The 21337-nt window shown below is 24.6% G+C and overlaps 1 protein-coding gene across 1 annotated transcript in view; it reads left to right on the top strand.

Moving 5' to 3' along the window:
- The window catches only part of LOC145833642 (kelch-like protein 26), a 35346-nt gene extending 14343 nt beyond the window's left edge, over positions 1-21003 (top strand). Inside the window, exons 4-6 of the mRNA XM_082940788.1 lie at positions 20002-20190; positions 20485-20682; positions 20854-21003. Of these exons, the coding sequence (XP_082796914.1) occupies positions 20002-20190; positions 20485-20682; positions 20854-21003 (537 nt within the window). The remainder of the gene's footprint in view (positions 1-20001; positions 20191-20484; positions 20683-20853) is intronic.
- The last annotated feature ends 334 nt before the right edge of the window (positions 21004-21337 follow it).

Raw genomic sequence — 21337 nt, forward strand, 5'->3', positions numbered from 1 at the left:
CACTTTAAAACTAGGTATTTCCAATTCTAAAACTTCATTTGTAACTTTCCCATTTTTGTCTTCACCTCCACAAATTAAAACACTGAAGCCTTCTTGGTTACAATATCTGTTTTCATACAAAACCTTTGGTACTTGAAAAGGAATTGACTTGTTTTTTTCATGCATCATAGTTTTTTTTATGAGATAGGGTCAAGCTAATGATTAGAATTCAAAATTAAACACTACATTTTATGAAGAAAATTATAAGATGTGTTAGTTATACAAAAAAAGTTCTTCAAAAATAAATCATTACAAAAATATGCCTATTTCAAAATTTTAATATTTTGATTAAAAACTATTTTATATCGATTCTAAATAACAAGTGCTTCATATATTTTACTAAAATTTATTAAAATAGTTGTATCTAAACCTTAAAAGCTTTAGTTTTATATTATCATATTTATTTAAAATTACATTTAAATTTAAAATATTTCATTAAAATACTGTTAGTTTTAGATAAAAATAAAAGGAAATGTATTAGCAGCAAAATACTAATTGAAAATATTAAGTCAAAAATTAGCTTGATTAAGTAATAAATATAAGGTACTCAAAATTTGTAAAAACTGAAAATCAAAATAAATAGACTTTCACCGATAGTCATATTCGAAAAGCGGAAATTATTTAGGTTAAAACGTTTATTAAAATATGATGAATTAGCTAGAAACAAATCATTTAGTTTAAAATTTTGTAATATGTTCAAAATAGTATTTCTCTCTAAGTCTTATAAAGTAAACAGTTTTTTAATCAATAAACTCATCATTTTAAAACAAGCTATAGATGCTAGCTGTTACTTTAAATTTATTTACAGATAAATTACTGTCATATTTTAGTGCTATATTGAGTTTTTATTAATTTTGAATAAAGTAAGTCACATTTTATAACTAAATCTTTTAAATGCAAAAAGTATGATGCTTTTTAATACAAGTAATCAGTTAAAAGTTAAGTTAGACACTATTTAAAAAATTCAGCAATGATTTAGATGATCGAAACTTATTTATGAGTATTTTGATAGACATTTAAACTATAACTACATACAATTTTAAACTAAAGTACTTTGTTTACAAATAATAAAGCATACCTAAATTTACTTTTTTAATACCAAATACTTATGTTAAAAAGTTGTTTTACTATACAAAGGAGTAATGCTTTTTTTTTTTAATTAAGTTAAAAAGTTACAACAAAATTACGTTTAACTTGTAATAGGTAATGCAATTTCCTACAATTTCAATATTTGTTAATAATTTTAATATTAAACTTTATTTTACCAACGATTTTATTTGTTTTGTTATTTAAATAAAGAAATTTTATATTAGACTAAAAGTGTACAGACTTTTTATGTTTTAGTTTTACAGAATTTTTTTTAATCTTAATTGATAGGTTTTTATTCAAACTAGTGTTAAAATCATTTTAGTTATGTAACAGCTCATAAATGTTAGTAAATTTGTTAGATCCAATTATAGCTTCATCAGAATCTACTTAATCAAAGATATTACTTTGTATTTTGATTTACCTGTACATTATCTGATTATTATTGACCTAAATAACTGCAAGATTTAATATTTTGTATCATAATACTAACTCATACATTCAAAACTAAGTTTAAATAATAACATTCGTATAACCATTTTAATTAAACTAAGTTTTTGGGAACAGGTATAAATTGCACGATTACAAAAAACCTCAATGTTACTAAAGCGCATAAAGTTGCACGAAGTTAAAATTGCACAAGGGAAGAAAGTTGCACGATGATGATTTTGCACCAAGGGTCAATTTTGCACGAGTAACTTTTTTGTATGTGAGTTAAAAAATAAAAAAACAATAAAAATTATATAATAAAAAAAAATTACTGAACGAGGGTAAGGGTTAGGGGTAACAGTGATACAAATTATAAAAATACAATAAAAAACTACCAATAAAAAAAAACAAAAACAAATAAATAAATTATTAAAAAAAAAGCTACTGACGGAAGGGAAGGGTTAGGGATAAAAGTGATAGTAAAAAAAATATAAAAAATCAAAAAAAAATATTTAAAAAGATATAAAAATCTTATTCTTATATTAGTTTTTACCGTTTGAGGGTAAGGGCTAGGGGTAACAGTAGTAGTAAAAAAAAATTAACCCGTGCAAAAATGTCTCCTTGCAAAATCGTCTGCTCGTGCAAAAGTTTTTACTAGTGTCAATTTTATACACTCATTCAATTTAGACAGCTACTCTAGTATTTTAGCTTATGCTTTTAGTATAAGGTTACCAAACTAATTTCTATAATACTATTAAATTAGAAGAAAATTTGAAAATGTCTTATTTGTTTAACTTGCAGATGCGGTTTAGCTGTTCACTAAATGACAAAAAATCTCAAAAGTTTGTCTTTTTGAAAACAACACTTTGGTAAAGAGACACCACATAGGTTGAGTTTTTGAAAACTGTTTTACAAATACTCTCACGAAGTTTCTGCTTTCCTTGCAAAATACTTCACTGCAGCTTAACTCTGATAATTATAACAACTGAGACTATTAAATCATGTTTAATCTAAATTTTTTAAAATTGCTTTCCAAAGTGTACTGCCCAGAGTTGTTTTTTTTCAAAAAGTGTCAATTTTTTATATCAAAAGAAAGAACTTAATCATAATCATGGATTAAAATTACTTAAGGTTAAAATTCAATTTGAAAATTATTGAAGCAAAAAATCGAATCAATCACCTTAAAAAAAAGTTTTCCTAAATTTCTAGTACACAAGTATTTGTTCAATACGTATATGTTTTGTAGTAACAAGAAAAATGACCTTTTATAAAAACAGAAACACACAATCATTTTATTCGTTACATATTATTGATATCGCTAACTAAAGAGAAAACAAGACTTTTTAAAAACAAAAATATACAAAAATCAACACATTAGAACATAAACTTAAATTTTGTAGTATTTTATAATTAGTAGATTAAATATTATCTACTACCATCATCTACTTCAAGAGTTTGCTGTATGCTTACTCGAGATGAAACTTTTAGAACTCTTAATTTATAAGTTCTAAATTTAAAAGTTACTTAATAAAGATTATGAAACGAAATTAAAATTAACTATTTTTAATTTATTTAAAGTTAGGTTTAAAATGAAAACTATATGAAATATGGTTAAAATTTCCAACACTAAAATTTTATTAGTATAACACATAATAAAATTTGATTAATATTTGCTTTGCAAACTTTTAACTAACTTAACTAATTTGTTCTGCAAACTTTACGTTTAGTTTACGTTCATCTTGAAAAACTAATCTGACTATTAATAAAACTGTCAAAATATCTGACAAGGAAACTATATTAAGTCAATTATTAAATAACTTATTAAACTAATATAATAACACTTTTCGAATTCTAAAATAAAAACTTAGATTCGACAAACAATTTTTTTTTTATTTATGCTTTATAATAAAATAAACTCAAACTAAGTTATAAACAAAAGTTATCCTATTACAAACATAGGAATAACAAAGTGATTTAAAAGAAAAATAGTTATGAAAATAAGTTTAGTTTTAACACAAGGTTTAACAAAATGAATAATTTTACAAATAACTTTATTTATTTTTACTAGTGGTTCTCACAATTAAATGTGGTATTTAACATAATCTGATCTAAGCATGTCTTTAGTAAAATCACACTGAACATTTAGCCATTTCGCTTTATCAACATCGTATATGTACACAACTGCTTCGCTTAAAAAATGTTTTAAGTTTGAAACACCACAATTTTGTTACCAATGCTAAATGCATCATAGTACTTTCTTTCTAAATAAGAAATTTTAATTTCTGACTTAATTTTTGTGAAATTTCTGGAACAACTATCAAACATTTCACAATTTGTTGTTATCACTCCACCAATAACAAACATTTTGTTACCCATACTAACTGCAGCATGATCACTTCTTTCTTCAATCATATCAGGTAAATAATTCCATTCGTCTTCATAATAATCAAATGCTTCTACTGATTTAAATTCTCCTTAAGGATAGATAGAGCCTCAAGTAACAACTATTTTGCCTTCAAAACTGTACACTTAGCCCAATATCTTGCTTGATTCAAATTAGCTATTTTGTTCCATATATTTTTACTAATGTCATAACTGTAGCACAATTTACTTCTCCACCCACCAATTAAATACAACTTACACATAAATAAACTAATACAATAAAACTTTTCCTTATTTTTGACATATTGATGACTCCAAGTTTTAGTTTTTCCAGAATAAACTTCAAGAAATAGATATGACTCATCTAAAAAGTCATTTAGTTCTTCAGTATTACCAATAGCAAGTATATCAGATTTGATAGTAGATAAATTAAAAAATAAATGTGGTTTTACCATTGAAGGAAACTGGTTCACTTTAAAACTAGGTATTTCTAATTCTAAAACTTCGTTCCTTGTTTTTCTATTTTTGTCTTTTCCTCCACAAATCAAAATACTAAAGCCTTCTTGGTTACAATGTCTGTTTTCATACAAAACCTTTTGCACTTGAAAATGAATAGAGCTGCTTTTTTCATACATCATATACGGTATCCAAGAGAAAGGTAAGTCTAAAAGAGTCTAAAAATATTTTAAACTGTATTTTATACAAATTTATATTATGTATCAGTAAAAAATAATAATTGTTATTATAATAGAAATTATTATAGATTTTTGTAGAGTTAAAAATGATACACTAGTAAATATTTTCTCAATGTTTTTTTATGTACTTTATTAAGTTTGGTAAACAATTGTTTTATACTTTGTGAACACTATTTGAAAATAATAAAAATAATAATATGTAACAAATAATACTATTTTTGAATACACATTATTTATTAACTTTACTAAACAAATAGTAAAGGTTAGTTATAATCTGTAAAATACATATATCTAAATAAATTTTTTCACCAAAGTTTTATATATTTTAAAAACCCTACACTAAAAGTCTTAATGATTTTAAGTGGGTTAAATCGTGAAGCTCATTTAATTAAAAGGAATATTTAACTGACTTAAATATCATTTCAGAGCGAAACACATTGTAGATTTATAGTTTCATTAGATACTTGTGACGACGTTTCGACTTTTCATCAGTCACTTTCAAACAGCAACTGTGCAAAATAACTTAAAATTAATGTAAATGAATAAATATGCAAGATAAATTAGATAATAAGATACATATACACATAATTAGTTATCTATTTAAGTTATAAACTGCAGGAAAACTATTGTTTCATTAACATTTATAAGTTGTTAAAAGAAAAATATATCTAGTTGTTCAAAAATGCTTAGTGTGCGGGTAATACCCGGTTTAGTTGATTGTTTGTTTAGAATTGGATTACAACGTCTAATTAAAATAGCTCCGCTGATCTATGTCTCAAGTTTGTTTCTACATGAAAGTCGAAACCTCGATTATAACTATTAAAAGTTCGTAATAAACTATAAATATACAATGTGTATCTCTTTTAAATGGTATTTAAAAACTCCAACATCCCCTACTGTATTTTAAGTGACTTAGTTGAAAAACTATAATCAAATTATTTTAAAAGTGATGCTTTTTAGAAAATAATTATTTATCGATAATTTAAAGAAAATATAGTAGGTTCACAGTACTAAAAAGAATTCAGATCAGGATTTACCAAAGGGGCAAAGGAGGGGCGTGACTAGTAAATGGGACATATGGGTGCTAGAAGGTTATTATTTGAAACTTAAACTACATATTCTGGAAATCGTAACAACCACTTATTACATTTGATGGTTTGTTTTATTTATCATTTTAGAAGAGACAAAATTAAAAAATTTCAATATTTTATGCGACGTCACGATTCGTAACAAGTAGAAAATGAGAAAAAGAAGCGTAAAGTAAATTTGAGAGAGTAAATAAAAATTTGTCGTGCACAGGAGAATGGTGACGGGGAGACGCGACCCGGGTGGTTATTGACGGGGAATTGCGAGACGTGGAGAAAACGCAAACAACAACGTTTTGACGATAGTATTGCTAAGCGTATGAAGAACAATCGAGAAGGAATTTGTTAATTTTAATTTTAAATAGAAATTTTTATTGTCGAGTATATTTTTTGTCCATATCAAAAAAATGTTTAGTAAATAGTATATGTACCTACTAGGCTCTTTAGAAGTCATTGGTATTTTATTAAATTGTATTTCCATTTATTTCACTTATTTCACAATGTATTTAAAAAATCACGTGCACTAACAATTAGTTTTTTAGCATAATTTTTATAGTAAGTACTAGTATATAAATTAAGCTGACGTTCCATATGACTGTCTGTTAAATAATTGCTATTAATAGTCTTATTAAAAGCAGCTTATTAGTAAGAAAACCTAATTTAACTATATTCTTATTGAGAACAAATAATGATTAAATAAAAAATGTCTTAGACGTATTTAAGATTTATTCTTAGAGTTATGTGATCACAGGAGGCCACGGCTTAATTTATTTCTTTTAAGTATACAAAATAAAAACAAGTTTAGGAATACCTTCAATAGATTATAGTTGATTTTATAGTTGTTATACAGGTATTTACTACCATGTTACCGTATTCTCTTAGGTTAATATAAAGTTCGACTAAAAAAAGTCATAAATTCTCATTTGATATTATACTAATTTAAATCCACCAAATTATGATTTTATTTGTTTTTAGTTACAAGTATTTTCCAAGCAATTTTCTTTTTACCGCTCCTCTAATTTCGTTTTTTAAATGCAATGGCCCGTCCAATAAAATTTCTTAAAAATACTACTCTTAAACTTTCGTATGTTCATTAACATCACACTAGAAGAAATCAAAATCTAGTAATAAATATAAGTTAAACATCAATTTCAGCAAAAAGTCTTTATGTCACGTTAAAGAAATCATTTTCAGTTCATTCATTTATATCAGGGGTCGGCAGGCAGTTGGTGGTCGCGGGCCAAATTTTAAGTTTTTAAAGTCTTCGCGGGCCGCAGTTTTAGTTTTAGTGACATTTGAACAATCTTATGGTTTTAGTTTTAGTTACACTAGAAAAAAGTTTTACTTTTATTCACCTTTTTACTTAAAATGACTTTTAGCTATACATAGAATGCCTATTCAAATTAATATTTATTAGATTATGATTTACATTGACTAATATACTTTAATAAGTATGTACTAATATTGTTAATAAAATATCTACTTTCATAAGCACTTAATAAGTTAAACTTGATACTTTATTTATTTTACTTACAACCTAAGTCTCTATAAAAACCTAACTTGAAAGACAACTTATGGGTTACTTTTATACATTTGTTATGTCATCAACACTTTTTCATATTTCTAAGAATATTTACTTCGAAAAAAGTTTTTGCGAGTTAAATAATTTACACTCATTAAGAAATTTAGTAATTAGTTAACATAACAAAATAAATACCTAATTGTATTCCAGAAAGATAAAACAAATGATTTAACATAATTAATTCTCAAATACTTTAATAAAATTGTTTATTAGTAATTAGACTTTTACATGGTTGCCACTAAAAAGCAAAAATGTCTGAGATGTATCAAACCAGCTTAAATTTATAAAAATTTGAGAAAACTAATAAATAGTTGTTAATCAAGCTTAAATACCTAGTTAAAATATTATCATTATCAAAAGGTACACAAAGTGTAAGAAAACAAGAAAAAAATGCAACTAGTAAACTACACAACAATCATAAAAACTATTCTGAGAATTGGAAGATTTCTTTAATGTGTTCAAAATTAAAGCTTCACACACACCTGAGTTTTTAAGTTTTTAAAATTGTCTGTTTGTGTAGCAATCCAGTTAATATAAAGTTCACTACATAAAGAAATGACAAAGGTTATTAACAGTAAATAAATTATATGCCAAAAATATATAAGTCAGCTGGAATGGACAATTGAGTTTCTTAAACAAGTTTAACAAAAGTATAAAAATTTATTGAGTCATTAGCGAAGTAGATTTTTTTTTATTAAGCGTGATAGCAATTCTTTATTCGCAATAAGAATTTTGCATTTAAAAATATTAATTGTAAAATATAAGACGAGCTACAAGAATAAAAAAAAGCGTTAGTTAGGAGTTATTGCGAGAAACAATAAAAAAAAAATCATTAAAGTCATTTTCGACAAAGCATTTATTATCTTCAGTAACTACAGAATAATCAGAAAAAATTGTAAAGGCAAGTAATAAAGTAGCAAAACTTACTAACTAAAATGAGTTATCGTTTATAATTGAAAACTTTTATAAAGAATTGATGTTGGTGGTAATGAAAAAGTTTTGTTTATTTCTTGAATGAAAACATGAAGTCGTGTTTAGGAAATGCATTAAGGTTATAAATTCGCATAAATCAAATTAGGACTTTAATCAAACTGTTAACATGAGAGCACTGATAGAAAAACTATTGCTCATCTGAGAATTTTTATTAGAGATGTTTTTACTAACTTTGACATTTTAGTAGAATTTCTTGGTTTAGTTCCAACACGAAACACAACAATCGGTTAAAATTTTTCAAATAAAGGTGCAACGTACCAATACGGAGTTTTTTGAAGTACAATTCCTTCTTTTATTTATAGTATAAAGTTTAATTGAAGTTTAAAAAAATGTCTTAAAACATTTATCAATATTAGAAAATACTGTTAAGCTACTATAATACACTTTTTAATAAAAGAACATTTATTTGGTATTTTTTTTGGATTCAAATCGAAATTTCATTACTTTAAATGTAAAAATTGTTTGAAATTCCAGGTTTTTTTAAAAATTCTCAAATTCGAGTTTTTTTTCTTGAATTTTTAACCGTAAATTCACAAATTCAAAGCTTTTCCGGGATTCAACTACTTTGGCAACACTTATTGTTCTTTCTTTAATGTACACAATAGTGTAAATAATATTTTGAATTATATAAGCTACAAGACTTAAAATTTAACATATATTAAAACTCAAACAAACACTGTGCATTGAGCAAAACATACATCATAAGTTTAATTTACCGCTCTTTCAAGCAAAAAAGCTAGCCTGAGTCAACAAAAACATTCCTGATATTTTTGTATACAAAAAGCAATTCCACCCAAAAACTTAAAAAAATGGCTTAATCGGCCTGAGATTTGAAGTCTTCGAATAGTGATAGTCTGAGTAAGTGGCAATGTTTAGTTGTTTATTTGCTTGAATTTGAACTATTTTAATTAACAATGTACAAAATTATAAATTTACCATCCCTATATCTAGTTTATATTAAATAGGTAGCTCGAAAAAACAGCAATTGTGTGTATTTATATGCAAGGCATAAAAATTAACTTAGCTTGAAAAAAACAATGTTTGAAAAATGGAATGTATACCTAACAAAAACTATTTTAACTTATGTCATATATATTGTTTTAAATGTGTCTGTACAAACTCAGATATGACATGTATAAATAACAATGTTAGAAAATAATGCATAAACTAAACTTAAACTCTAACTAAAGTATTAAAATAAAAAGTGGTTTAAAATATGAGCATTTTTTTAAGTTGGTGTGCATAGAAAACTTATAAAAAATTAAAATGTGTCAAAACAAAAATCAAATGAACCTTATTTCTTATTACTATGTTATTTTAAATGTATTCACACCAAAATATAACATTTAGAAATAAAAAAATTATAAAAGAAACTGAGGTAAAAAAAATTTAAAAAAGAATATCTAAGCTATAGAGAAATGACACTTTAGTTAATTACTGTGCATTAGTTTTGTACAAAATTGAAAATATTTGCATTTAGTTTATTTAATAAATAGGTATTATATAACCAACTTATTAAATACAAGCACTCTTGACACTGTTTTTTCAGATAGTTACTTACTGTTGTAAAAAAGAAGTAATTATGAAACAGAGAAACATATCCTGTCAGAACGTTAATCTGTCTTTTTCACATTTTAAATCTAAAGCAGTAATTACTTAGAATTATTTCGAAATGTTATAAAGAGACTTAAAATCAAACTAATCAAGTTAAATCGAGTTGCCGAAAAAATTTTACTAGAAATATAATTTTGCTCAGCGGGCCACATTTACATGCTCGCGGGCCACAAAATTTTCTTTCGCGGGCCGCATTCCATTCAAAAAAATAACATGCTCGCGGGCCGCAGATTTACCCTTTGCGGGCCGCAATTGGCCCGCGGGCCGCAGTTTGCCGACCCCTGATTTATATAGACAATAATTAAAAAGTGTTCGAAAATTTAATAACTGTACATTTATGAATATATTATGACGTAAACCACAAGTTCTGCTAATAACTTAGTAAATAATTACATATAATTTTAACTTGCTGATTATGAATGTGCAAAAAAAAAGTCAATACGAGTTAAGCCTATTTGTTATATACATTAGTGTTGTCACTGTCAAAGAGGAACTTTTTTTAAATTTTCTGTAAAATTATCTCAAATATTAACTTTTATTTTGACGCATAACTTTAATAACTTGAAGTTTTAAGTTGAAGCAAAGTTATTTTAACTTAAACTATAAAACTTAAGCATAAACTTTAAAGTATCTTTACAAACAATAGAGAAACAAAAAAAGGAAATATAATTTGTTTTTTGAGATACTAACAATAAAAATCGGTAGAATACAACAACTTTGTATTATAAAATTTTCTTTAAAATATTAATTCAAATATTATTATAAGGACTTGATCAATATTTTAAGTTATATCAACACTTGAATATCAAAGTTGACTACCTGGTAATATGTAAACCTATTTTTAAATTACATTGACGTAAAACATTATCTATTGAATATTTTTATTTCTTTTTTAACATTTATCAAATCAGAATTACATTTGCTAAACCATAATACTTATTTTATATACGTTATACATTTTTAAAATGAAATTCCCAAATATTCAAGTAGGAAAATAGAATAGGTACGAATCTTGAAGCAATAAAAAGATATCTTACAGATTTGAACAAATTTTATATCTTTCACATCAAATACAGCTGACATTAATTTTTTTTTAATCAAAATACTGTTTTTTACTTTATTAAAGAGCTGCTCAACTTTTATAAATCTGTATTTTTAGTGCATAATTTATATGAAACTAGTTTTAAATCTTTAACTTTATTTATATTTTTTACAAACAGCTTATGATCACATTTGTTCTATATTTTCGTACGTACCTTACGCGAGTGTATACCTTTTAAACCTTTGTTACGTCCCGATGTATTAGTAATATTAACATATTGAAAGAAATACTTACTTCATGTGTTACTGAATTAATATACAGACAAACTTATACTTAAACCTTATTTTTATATCAAAAAACACATATCTTTACAGGTTATAAAATGCGTACCTCCACTCAAATCTAAGCACAACAAAAGAACTGCTATAATTTTACTCTTTAAACTTAGTAGCTGTAAAATTGTAAACTGAAACTTATTATTATTTTCTGATCTTATATGCTTAAACAGCATTTTAATTACATTTTAACATTACGTCAACCATGGCTATAAAATATTTTTCAAAAAACTTAGCAAACTTATTTTGGTAAAATTCTGACCTGTTGTAACTTCTAAATAACTTTTTCATAAGCAACGATAGTTTAGTTAGTTTATTAATCGCAATTAATGACGTTTCGAAACATACAAAACTTTTTTTTTGTTTTAAAATTATGCAAATCTTAATATCTCTATGATGTCTTAATAAATAACATGCATTAAACATAGATAACTAGAAACACTTAAACATATATTTTGTTCATCCTTGACATTCTTTTGGTGTGTGAAAATTATATATGTTGTACAATTGTAAATATGTTGCTTTATTTTCCATGACACTTTAATCCATAAATTTTTCTATTAAGTACGCTTAATTTACTTTCTCTTTTTTCTCCCTTTTTCTCTCTTAACCTCTAAGTTTTATAAATTCTTATAAAAATATAATCATTTTTCCCTTGTACTAAACTAAAATTTAAAATTTTTGTAACAGTATTGATTTTTTAAAGGAGTTACTTGTGAAATCTTAAGACTTGTTTACAGCCTTCCTTTTCTTTTAACGACTAATTTAAACTTATAATGCATAAAGGCGAAAATTATTTGATTAAATTATTTAAATTAATTTAAATTTTAAACAAATATGTTTTGAATTATTTTTAAAATGTACATCTTCATTATACAAACACTGTTTAAAATAGTTAAGAAAACCACTATAATTTATTTTTGAATAAAATTAATAAAATATACATATTTGTATCATATTTCAAAAACAAAGTATGTGTTAAATATATTGTTGATTAGCCATTTTGTTGAACAAAATAGTATAACTGTAATAAAAGTTAAAAGTATTAAATGAATTCATTTAAAATTATAGAGTATAACTAAAGTAAGTTTTAATTTTTTTTTACATTTACCGTACACTTTGCAAATTTAACATATATATATTTAACAAAATTAAATTCAAAGATTTTTAACATAAGTTAAAAATGGAGTAATGTAAAAAAATTTTTATAAATTAATTTATATAATAACACATAACTTTTTATTGTTTAAAAACTGTTCTGTTTATTATAACCCTTATAAACAAAATAATGCTTATTTTTCAACAAAACTGTTTTTAATGAACATAAATTAAGTAAAGCTAATAATACAACAACTTAGCAACTAGATATGAAAAAACGGTAGAGTTTTAAAGCATAACTTAAATAACGTGTAGAAAACTTACTAAACTTTTACTTTTATTTTTATACAGGTTTTCTTATAGTTAGTGTCAAATTGGTGTGTTACTTAACAAAATTTGAATCAAACTTGTTTTTAGTAAAATCACATTGAACGTTTGACTATTTTTCTTTTTCAACATCGTTTAAGTAAATACATGTTTCTTGTGAGCTTCCTTTTAAATTTTTAAACACAAAAATATTATTTCCGATGCTAAAAGCGGAATGATAGCATAATCTTAATGTAGTGGTATTAACTTCTAAATTAATTTTAATAAATTTCCTGGAAAAAACTATCAAACACTTCACAATTTGTAGTATATTCTCCACCAATTACAAACAGTTTATCACCCATGCTAACTGCAGCATGATCACTTCTTGTTTTAATCATATCAGGTAAATACGTCCACTTGTCTTCATAATAATCATATGCTTCTACTGATTTTATAAAAATCCAACCTTTTCTACCTCCAGTAACAATAATACTACCTTCAAAAACTGTACATTTAGCATTTACTCTTGCTACATTTAAGTTAGTTATCTTGTTCTATGTATTATTATTGGTGTCGTAATTGTAACACAAACTCCTTTTCCGTCCACCAATTAAATACAACTTACTCATGAATGAAGTAACATAACAAAAATGATCCTCATTTTTAACATATTGATAAGTCCAAGTTTTAGTTTTTCCACAATAAACTTCTAGAAATAGATTTGACTCGTCTAAATAATTGTTTAATGTTTTAGTGTCACCAATAGCAACTAATCAGATTTGATAGTAGATACATGTGGTTTTACCATTGAAGGAAATTTATTTACTTTAAAACAAGGAATTTCCAATTCTAAGACTTCGTTTGAAATGTTTTGATTTCTTTCTTATCCTCCACAGATCAAAATACTGAAGCCATCTTGGTTACAATATTTATTTTGATACAAAAATGTTGGTACTTGAAAAGAAATTGACTTGTTTTCTTTATGCATCATAGAAAATTAGCAAGAAATAAAATTTAAGTCTGAAAACATAAACTAAAATAAAACTAGACAATAATAAGCAAAATTTTAGTATGTATCAGTACAATTGCAACTTTTATAGAAACATGCAAGTTAAATTAACAGTCACTAAAGAGTATTTAATATTTACGACACAAGTTTTATATTTTTAAAACTTGGAAAAACGTTGTTATGTTCAAATTTGAAAAAAATATTTTCCATTCTTAATCCTATACAATTTGTGCAGAAAAACTGTAATATTTATTATTAAGAACGTTTACATAAAAAAGTTTACGAATCAAACAATACTGATTGATAAAATAATGTAATTTGTTTATTTAATTAAACAGTAATTATAAACTAGTTATAATTTTAAAGGTATACAAGTCTAAATAAATAGACTTACTTTACTACTAGATATAACATAAAAAACTATTTAGAAGGTATGAAGACTTTAGTAAGATGTACAATTGTTATTAAACAAAAAGACCATCTAGCTGATATGATTAAAAAACAATAATGATTCTTTACTAAAAAGGTGATAAATTAAAAAGTTTTAGCTGATGGGTAATTAAAAAAACTTAAAATAATATTTCAAAACGTTTACTGTCGTAAACTTTGCAGATAATTTTTTAAATTTTCATTTACTTTAACTAAAAATCAGTATCAGTTTGTAATTTGCATATTTTAATCAATTAAACCTAAATTTACAATCAACAAAATGAATTCCCTATTTTACGAATTCAATTCATATAACTCACACTACGAACTTTATTTCATCGTATTTCATATTTAGTTTTTTGCTTAAAAGGTGTTATAGTAGTGGTTTAGTTTTTGGTATTCAGGTCACAAAAAAGAAGATAGATAACGTTAAAAATTACTTTATGTTTCACCTCTATGAAAATTAGTTTAAACTTTTATTCATTATTAGTAATCTGAATTTATTAAGTTTACAATGCTTTTAAAGTACTCTTATATTCATTAGAGTTTATTAATTTTGAATCTTTTAGCACTTATAAAGCATAATACAAAACTAATTTGTTTTATATAGTTAATTTAGTGGAAAGTTCATAAGATTAAATCATAATATCAACTAGCAAAGTTAATATGTAATAAGGCTATTCAATTAGTAAATTTTTTAATTAATTTCTAAATTACCGGATTTTCGACTAAACCCTATTTTCAAACTAACATCCGATATTTTAAGTTAAAAAAAAGTTTATATAATGAAAATTTTAACTTACTTTAGACATGTATCAACAAAAACTAATTAATTTGTTATTAGAGTAATGTTCGTAAAGTTATTGAAAAAAAAAATTGTTGAATGTTATAAAAAAAGAATATTTATATAATCTGTCAGTAACTACTTTAAGTATGTAACAATAATAAAAAAAATTAAAACAGGAATCTGTAAAAATGATAAAAGTTTCATTGAAATTTGACGTCAGTATGAGCAAAATGTTTCTTTGTTTTGCTGGCCTGTCTGTAGTAGTTGGTGCTTTTCATTTTTTTACTAAAAATAAAAATAACCAAGTTTGTCTGGAAAATAAGAAAAATGTTTTTTGTAATGTAAGGAGTAAGAAACATGTTTCCCGAAGTAAAAAATTAGAAGAAAGTTCTAATACTTTTAGTATTTACAACAACAAACTAGTAAGTACTCCAAACAAGTTAGCTAGTAAAGTTTGTAAAGAGAAACACCTAATAAAACAAAATGAACCCTTTATGAACCAGAAATTAAAAATTAGCTTTCCATATTCAACAATAGCTAGAACAGTGCAAAGTATTAACAATTATAAGTTGAATAAGACTTCAAAACAGTATTTTTGTGATCAAAACAATGTTAGCTTCTCTAATAGAAGAGTAAGTTATCGAAGTAAGGAACTAAAAGCTTTAGATTTAAATAACAAAAGCTCTGATTCAGCAAGGCCAACTGAAGATAAATGTGATCAAAAACTCCAAGTAAAAGATAAACCTGTACAGAAAGCAAACACTAGTAATTCGAACAATGATTTTCAAAAATTAGTTAAAGTTGTACAACTTGTAACAAACGAGAATAAAGATAATTTTGCACTTATTGGTACGTTGAATGACTGTGAAAATACAAATTTTAAAGGTATGTAAAAAGAACAACTATTTCACAAAAACTCTGACAACTTTAATAAAGAAATAGAAAGCAAATCAAAGGACGAAATTGGTGTAAAAAACAACAATTTGAACTTATTATCTAATATGCGTAGCTATAAGTGTGCTGGTAATTTGAAAAATAAACTATTCGTAGAAAAAGTTGAAGAATCGAAATCTTATAAATATGAAGATTTAGATATTGTGTTTACATCTTCAGCAAAAACGAAACCAGTATCAGTCACTAATAACGTTTTGAACAAGGATGAAAATAAAAAGTATTATAGTAATACTTCTGAAGAAATACAAAGCAAGTTAAGTTTAAAAAACAATCAATACTAAAAGTACAAATTTCAAATTAGCACCTAATGCTCTAAGTAATAAAAATGGTAGTAAAGAGGAAAACAATCAAATAGTTTTAAATAAAGTTGTGGAAACTAAATCAGGTGTAATAAAAGAATTAAGCGATGAAGTAAATTCTACATCAAATAAAAAATCAAAGCAATTTTATAAAAATGTATCGAATAAGACTGAGACTAAAGGAATCGAAAGAAAACATTTTGTTAGAAGCAACTTAGTTGAAAAGAAAAATAGTGTTGTTTCAGAACAATGTAAAAAGGATGCTGCCAAAAAAGATTGTTTAGAATGTTTATTATACATTCAAGAATCATTAACTCTTTTTGAAGTTGAGTAAAATTGTTTTAAAAGTACCTATTATAATTGGAAGTCGGATATTTCGCGTGATGTTCTTTACGATAGAATAAACAAAAGACTTCAAAAAATTTTACAAATTGCTAAGAAAAATAACTTCATCAAAATGATTTGTCAGATAGAAAAGTCAGTGTGCGAATCATGTACTAAAGGTTTAAAAACTTGTCCTAGTGATCAAGGTTTTGTAGAACCAGCCTATGTTAACTGGATTGCCAATATTTATGCTGGTATAATAGATATTCTAGAAATATTTAAGAACTTATTCAAAAGATTAAACGAACTATTGCCATGTGATAATTTAAAAATAAACACACTTGAAGTATTCAATAGTTTAATAAATGATAACTTGAATAGTAAAGCCGATCATTTGAAAGTTGTATTTGATAACTATAAAAAGTTTAATTCTTTTGTTGACATTAAACATTCAATAGAACCTACATCAAGTTTTCTCAAGGATTTTATCACAAAGTACGAATATATCCTTAAAGATGGAGTCAAGAACTTGTATGTTAAATTATTTTAGTTTGCATAAGTTCTTTAATAAAATGCTTAGCTGCTATAGAAATTTTTTTTGTATCATTAAGTTTCTACCATCTGTTGTTATAAATGTGTTTTGTTTCTTTGCTTATTTTTGTTTATTTTTTCTTTTTGCGCTTTATGTTTTCTAAACACATTAGATTAATAAACGCATGAGATACAGATTTGGTTATTTCATTTTACCATTTAATCACTTAATAAATTTTGTCATTTTTACATCATTCACATTTTTAATATACTGTTAGTTTCAGTATCGCTACTTTACTGAACAGTAAACTTAAACTACAGTAACCTCTCGCTTATTTACGCACATTGTGTCCACAGAAAAAGTGCGTAAAGATATGAGAGATCGTAAAGAAACGAGAGGTACCAAATATACTCACTATACTGGCTGTTTTTTAATAATGCTTCTAGTTAAAAGCAGACTTGGCACTTTCCGACTTTTAATTATTTGTTTACTTTATTTATAAATATGAAAACAACAGATAAAACTAAGCATATATTAAAAAAAAGGATTTGAATTTCTATAAAATAATAATACGAGTAGAATTAATTTTACTATTTTAATATTAAGCATTTTATATGTGACATTTATATTCTATTCTACTTAGCAAATTCAATTTATAATTAAGCATTTCTTTACATTTATTAAAAGGTGTTTATTAATATGTCGGGCAAGACTGCTGTATTATTTCTTTGTGTTTTAAACTCTCATTATTTCATTATACTTTCATTATTAAACACAGTTATGTTTATTTTAGAATTTTGATTTAATCTCTTATTGTCAACAAAATTTCTGATATACTGAGTATAACTAAATGTTTATCAATTAGTCAAGGAACATAAATTTACAAAGTCTAAAGATATAGAGAGGTGTGTTAGCATTCAAAAACATATTTTAGTTTAAAAATATACATTAAACCTAATTTGTGCAATATTAAAAAAAAAAAAAATATTTTATGAATTTTATAGAATTCTGAAATGCGTAACGTCACGAGTGCGTAAAGATCCGAGAGGTTACTGTAAATTATAAAGTTCAGTAAGTTTTAAAGAAACCGCTTTAAAATTGAAATAGAAAAGTTAAGTTAAATAGAGTTATTTACGAATTATTTCAAGTAAACAATTACTAAACGCAGAAACCAAAACTGAGCTAAACACAATTTAAACAAAAAAAAATTCATCATTTAAAAAGTCAATTATTTTAGAAATTTGCAAAGTTGAAATATCTGCTAGTAAAGAGTAATTAATGTTACTAAAAATAGTTTTATATAGTTAAACTTGGTAACCAGTTGTTATATTTAAACCTTAAAAAACTAATTTTATTTTTAAATATCTTTATACAGACAACAACATATACTTTTTAATCAGTACTGTTCATTTTAAAGAACAACATGTCCAGATCATGACATTAAACTGTAATCTGGTGTATGACTCTATAACCGAAAGTTTTAAAAGTATTTTTGTACACCAGGTCCTTGGATCAAGTTTTTGAGCGCATTTTTTGTCGTTCAATGATCAGTTTAATAAAAGGAATGATATTAAAAACAAAATGCTGATAGATATATAATCTAAAATATTTGTTTGATTAAATAATAACAGATTTCTTATAAACCTAAAGCTTAAGAAACGAAATAAAATAGACTAACTCTAATATTACAAATAATAATATTTAAAAAAAAATCTGTTTAGAAAGTTTGAAACATTTAAAAAAGTAAATTAATTTGCTATAAAGCAAAAAAAGTATTTAGCTAGTTTGATCGAAAAACAGAATAACTTTTTGTTAAAAAATTGGTTATTTTAAATTTTAATTTTATGTTCACAGTAGTAAAGATCTATAAAATATTTTAAATTGTTCACTTCTATGATGGACCTTTCTTGTAATTTTTATTTGTTTAATTAAAAAACAATTTAAACACATTCAAATATGATTGTAAATTAACTTTTGAGTTTTAACAGAAAAAAATTAAAAATATATTTTAAAATTAATTGAAATTTTGTTTTGATTTAAGCTAACATCGATGTGAAAAAACCAGCTCTAAAAACATTAAATTTATTAAGTAAACATAATCTAACAACAACTAAGGAATGATATTAATTATTTAAATCTTAATTATATTACGGTAATTGTATATACTATGAAAGCTACTAGTTTAAAGTTTATCAATTATTTTTCATGCTAGTCAATCAATATGGGTTTTTTTAGGTGAAAATTTTTAGGGATTTTGTTTTAAATAGTTATTTTTAAATTTCAGTAGCTTTTAAATTCATTGCATTACGCTTAATGTAGGTAAATAAAGACAAAAACTTCCTATGTACCTTTTTGCCAGTTGGGTACGCACTTTTGTGTATGGTTCAAAATAATTTATGAATTTACAAGAGTTATTTAACTTAGTTAACGAACAATAATTTTAGCATGCCATGTTTTTGAAATAGAATGATTTATTTTTCAATTAAATCAGCAAAATTTTATTTTTTGTTTTAATAAAATATACACTTCTATTTACTTATACTCTTTAACAGTTATTAAGTAAGTTTTTAAACGTTTTTAACCTTGGTGGTAAACTGTTTATTTAAGTTTTTGAATCTTACAGTTTGTTGACTTTATATTTTTAATTAGTATAATGATTTCAATATGTATTTTTTTTAAGGAAAGTAAAAATATATATTAGACTATTTTTATTTAAATGAATATGAAAGAAATTTCAAAGATAAACTTAATAATTTAAAGGTTTTAACACAAAATTTTTCACCAAGTTATAGTCAAATTTATAAAATAATTATTGCTTATAAGCTAAATATATACTTTTTAGGTATTACATTGTCACTTTAAACTTTGCATAATTCTATAATGATTGCTTTTTTGAAAAAATTTAATCTTTTTGCAAAAAAAAAAAAGCACTTTTGTTTAATAAAAATTTTAAATTTAATTTCAGTTTCTGTTTTTAGACTAACTTTCTCTTTCAAAACGCTATGATGGATGAAGAAAACAAGTCAGTTCCTTTTCAAGTACCAAAAGTTTTGTATGAAAACAGATATTGTAACCAAGAAGGCTTCAGTATTTTGATTTGTGGAGGAAAAGACAGAAAAGGAATATTTACAAACGAAGTATTAGAATTGGAAATACCTAGTTTCAAAGTGAATAAATTTTCCTTAATGTTAGAACCGCAGTACTATTTTAAATTAGTCAATATCAAATCTGATATACTTGCTATTAGTGATAGAAAAAAAAATAATGAATTAGATGAATCATTTCTACTTGTTGAAGTGTATTCCGAAAAAACTAAAACATGGACTCAACAATATATAAAAATTGAAGAAAAGTCTTGCTATTGTGTTGGCTCATTTATGAGTAAGCTGTATCTAATCGGGGGATTGAATGTAAACAATGGTAAAAGTGTTAATTCGTGTTACACTTACGACATTAAAAAGAATATACGGAACAAAATAGCGAATTTGAATGTAGCAAGGTATGGTGCTGCTTGTACGGTTTTTGAAGGTAAAGTTATTGTTAGTGGTGGCTACAACTATGATCAAGGAGAATTGAATTCTGTAGAAGCATATGACTATCATGAAAACAAATGGATTTATTTACCTGATATGATTGAAAAACGAGCTAATCATGCTTCAGTTAGTATGGGTAATCATATGTTTTTTATTGGTGGATATACTACAACTTGTGAGGTATTTGATTGTTATTCAAGAAAATTTACAAAGTTGAAAAATGTACTAAAAAAGTTTTTATGGCAAAGATGTACTTTTGATGCAGTTAGCATTAGCAATTATATTGTGGTATTTCAGGACATTGGACATCCATTTGTCAAGATTAAAGACCCTTTCACAGGTACAGTTGTTTACTTATATGATATTGATAAAGAAAAATGGTGTGAGATACAGTGTGATTTTAGTACAAATATTTTTGATTCAAGATTTGTGAAGTATCGCACTTAATTGTCAGAAGCTACAGGATTACATGTAAAACAGTAACAAAGAAAATATAGCTAAGTTTTTTTATTATGTTCGAGTAATACTTAAACCTAATTTTATGACCATTTTCAAATATATGTTTGATATGATGTTTTGACTCTTTTTATTTACTAAAAGACTTTTTTGTTAACAAATAAGCTCTAGCATTTGTTAAGATAAAGCACAAATAATAAATATATGTTAGTAGAAATAGTTTTTATTCGTAGGTTTATTGTAAAAATTTATTGAACTATATAATGATGTTGTTATTATAATTTGTTAATATTAAATACTCCAACTTGAAAATACAAGCTGATTA

This window comes from Thalia democratica, chromosome 4 (genome assembly GCF_965202585.1).
Source record: "Thalia democratica chromosome 4, ktThaDemo2.hap1.1, whole genome shotgun sequence".
Lineage (NCBI taxonomy): Eukaryota > Metazoa > Chordata > Thaliacea > Salpida > Salpidae > Thalia > Thalia democratica.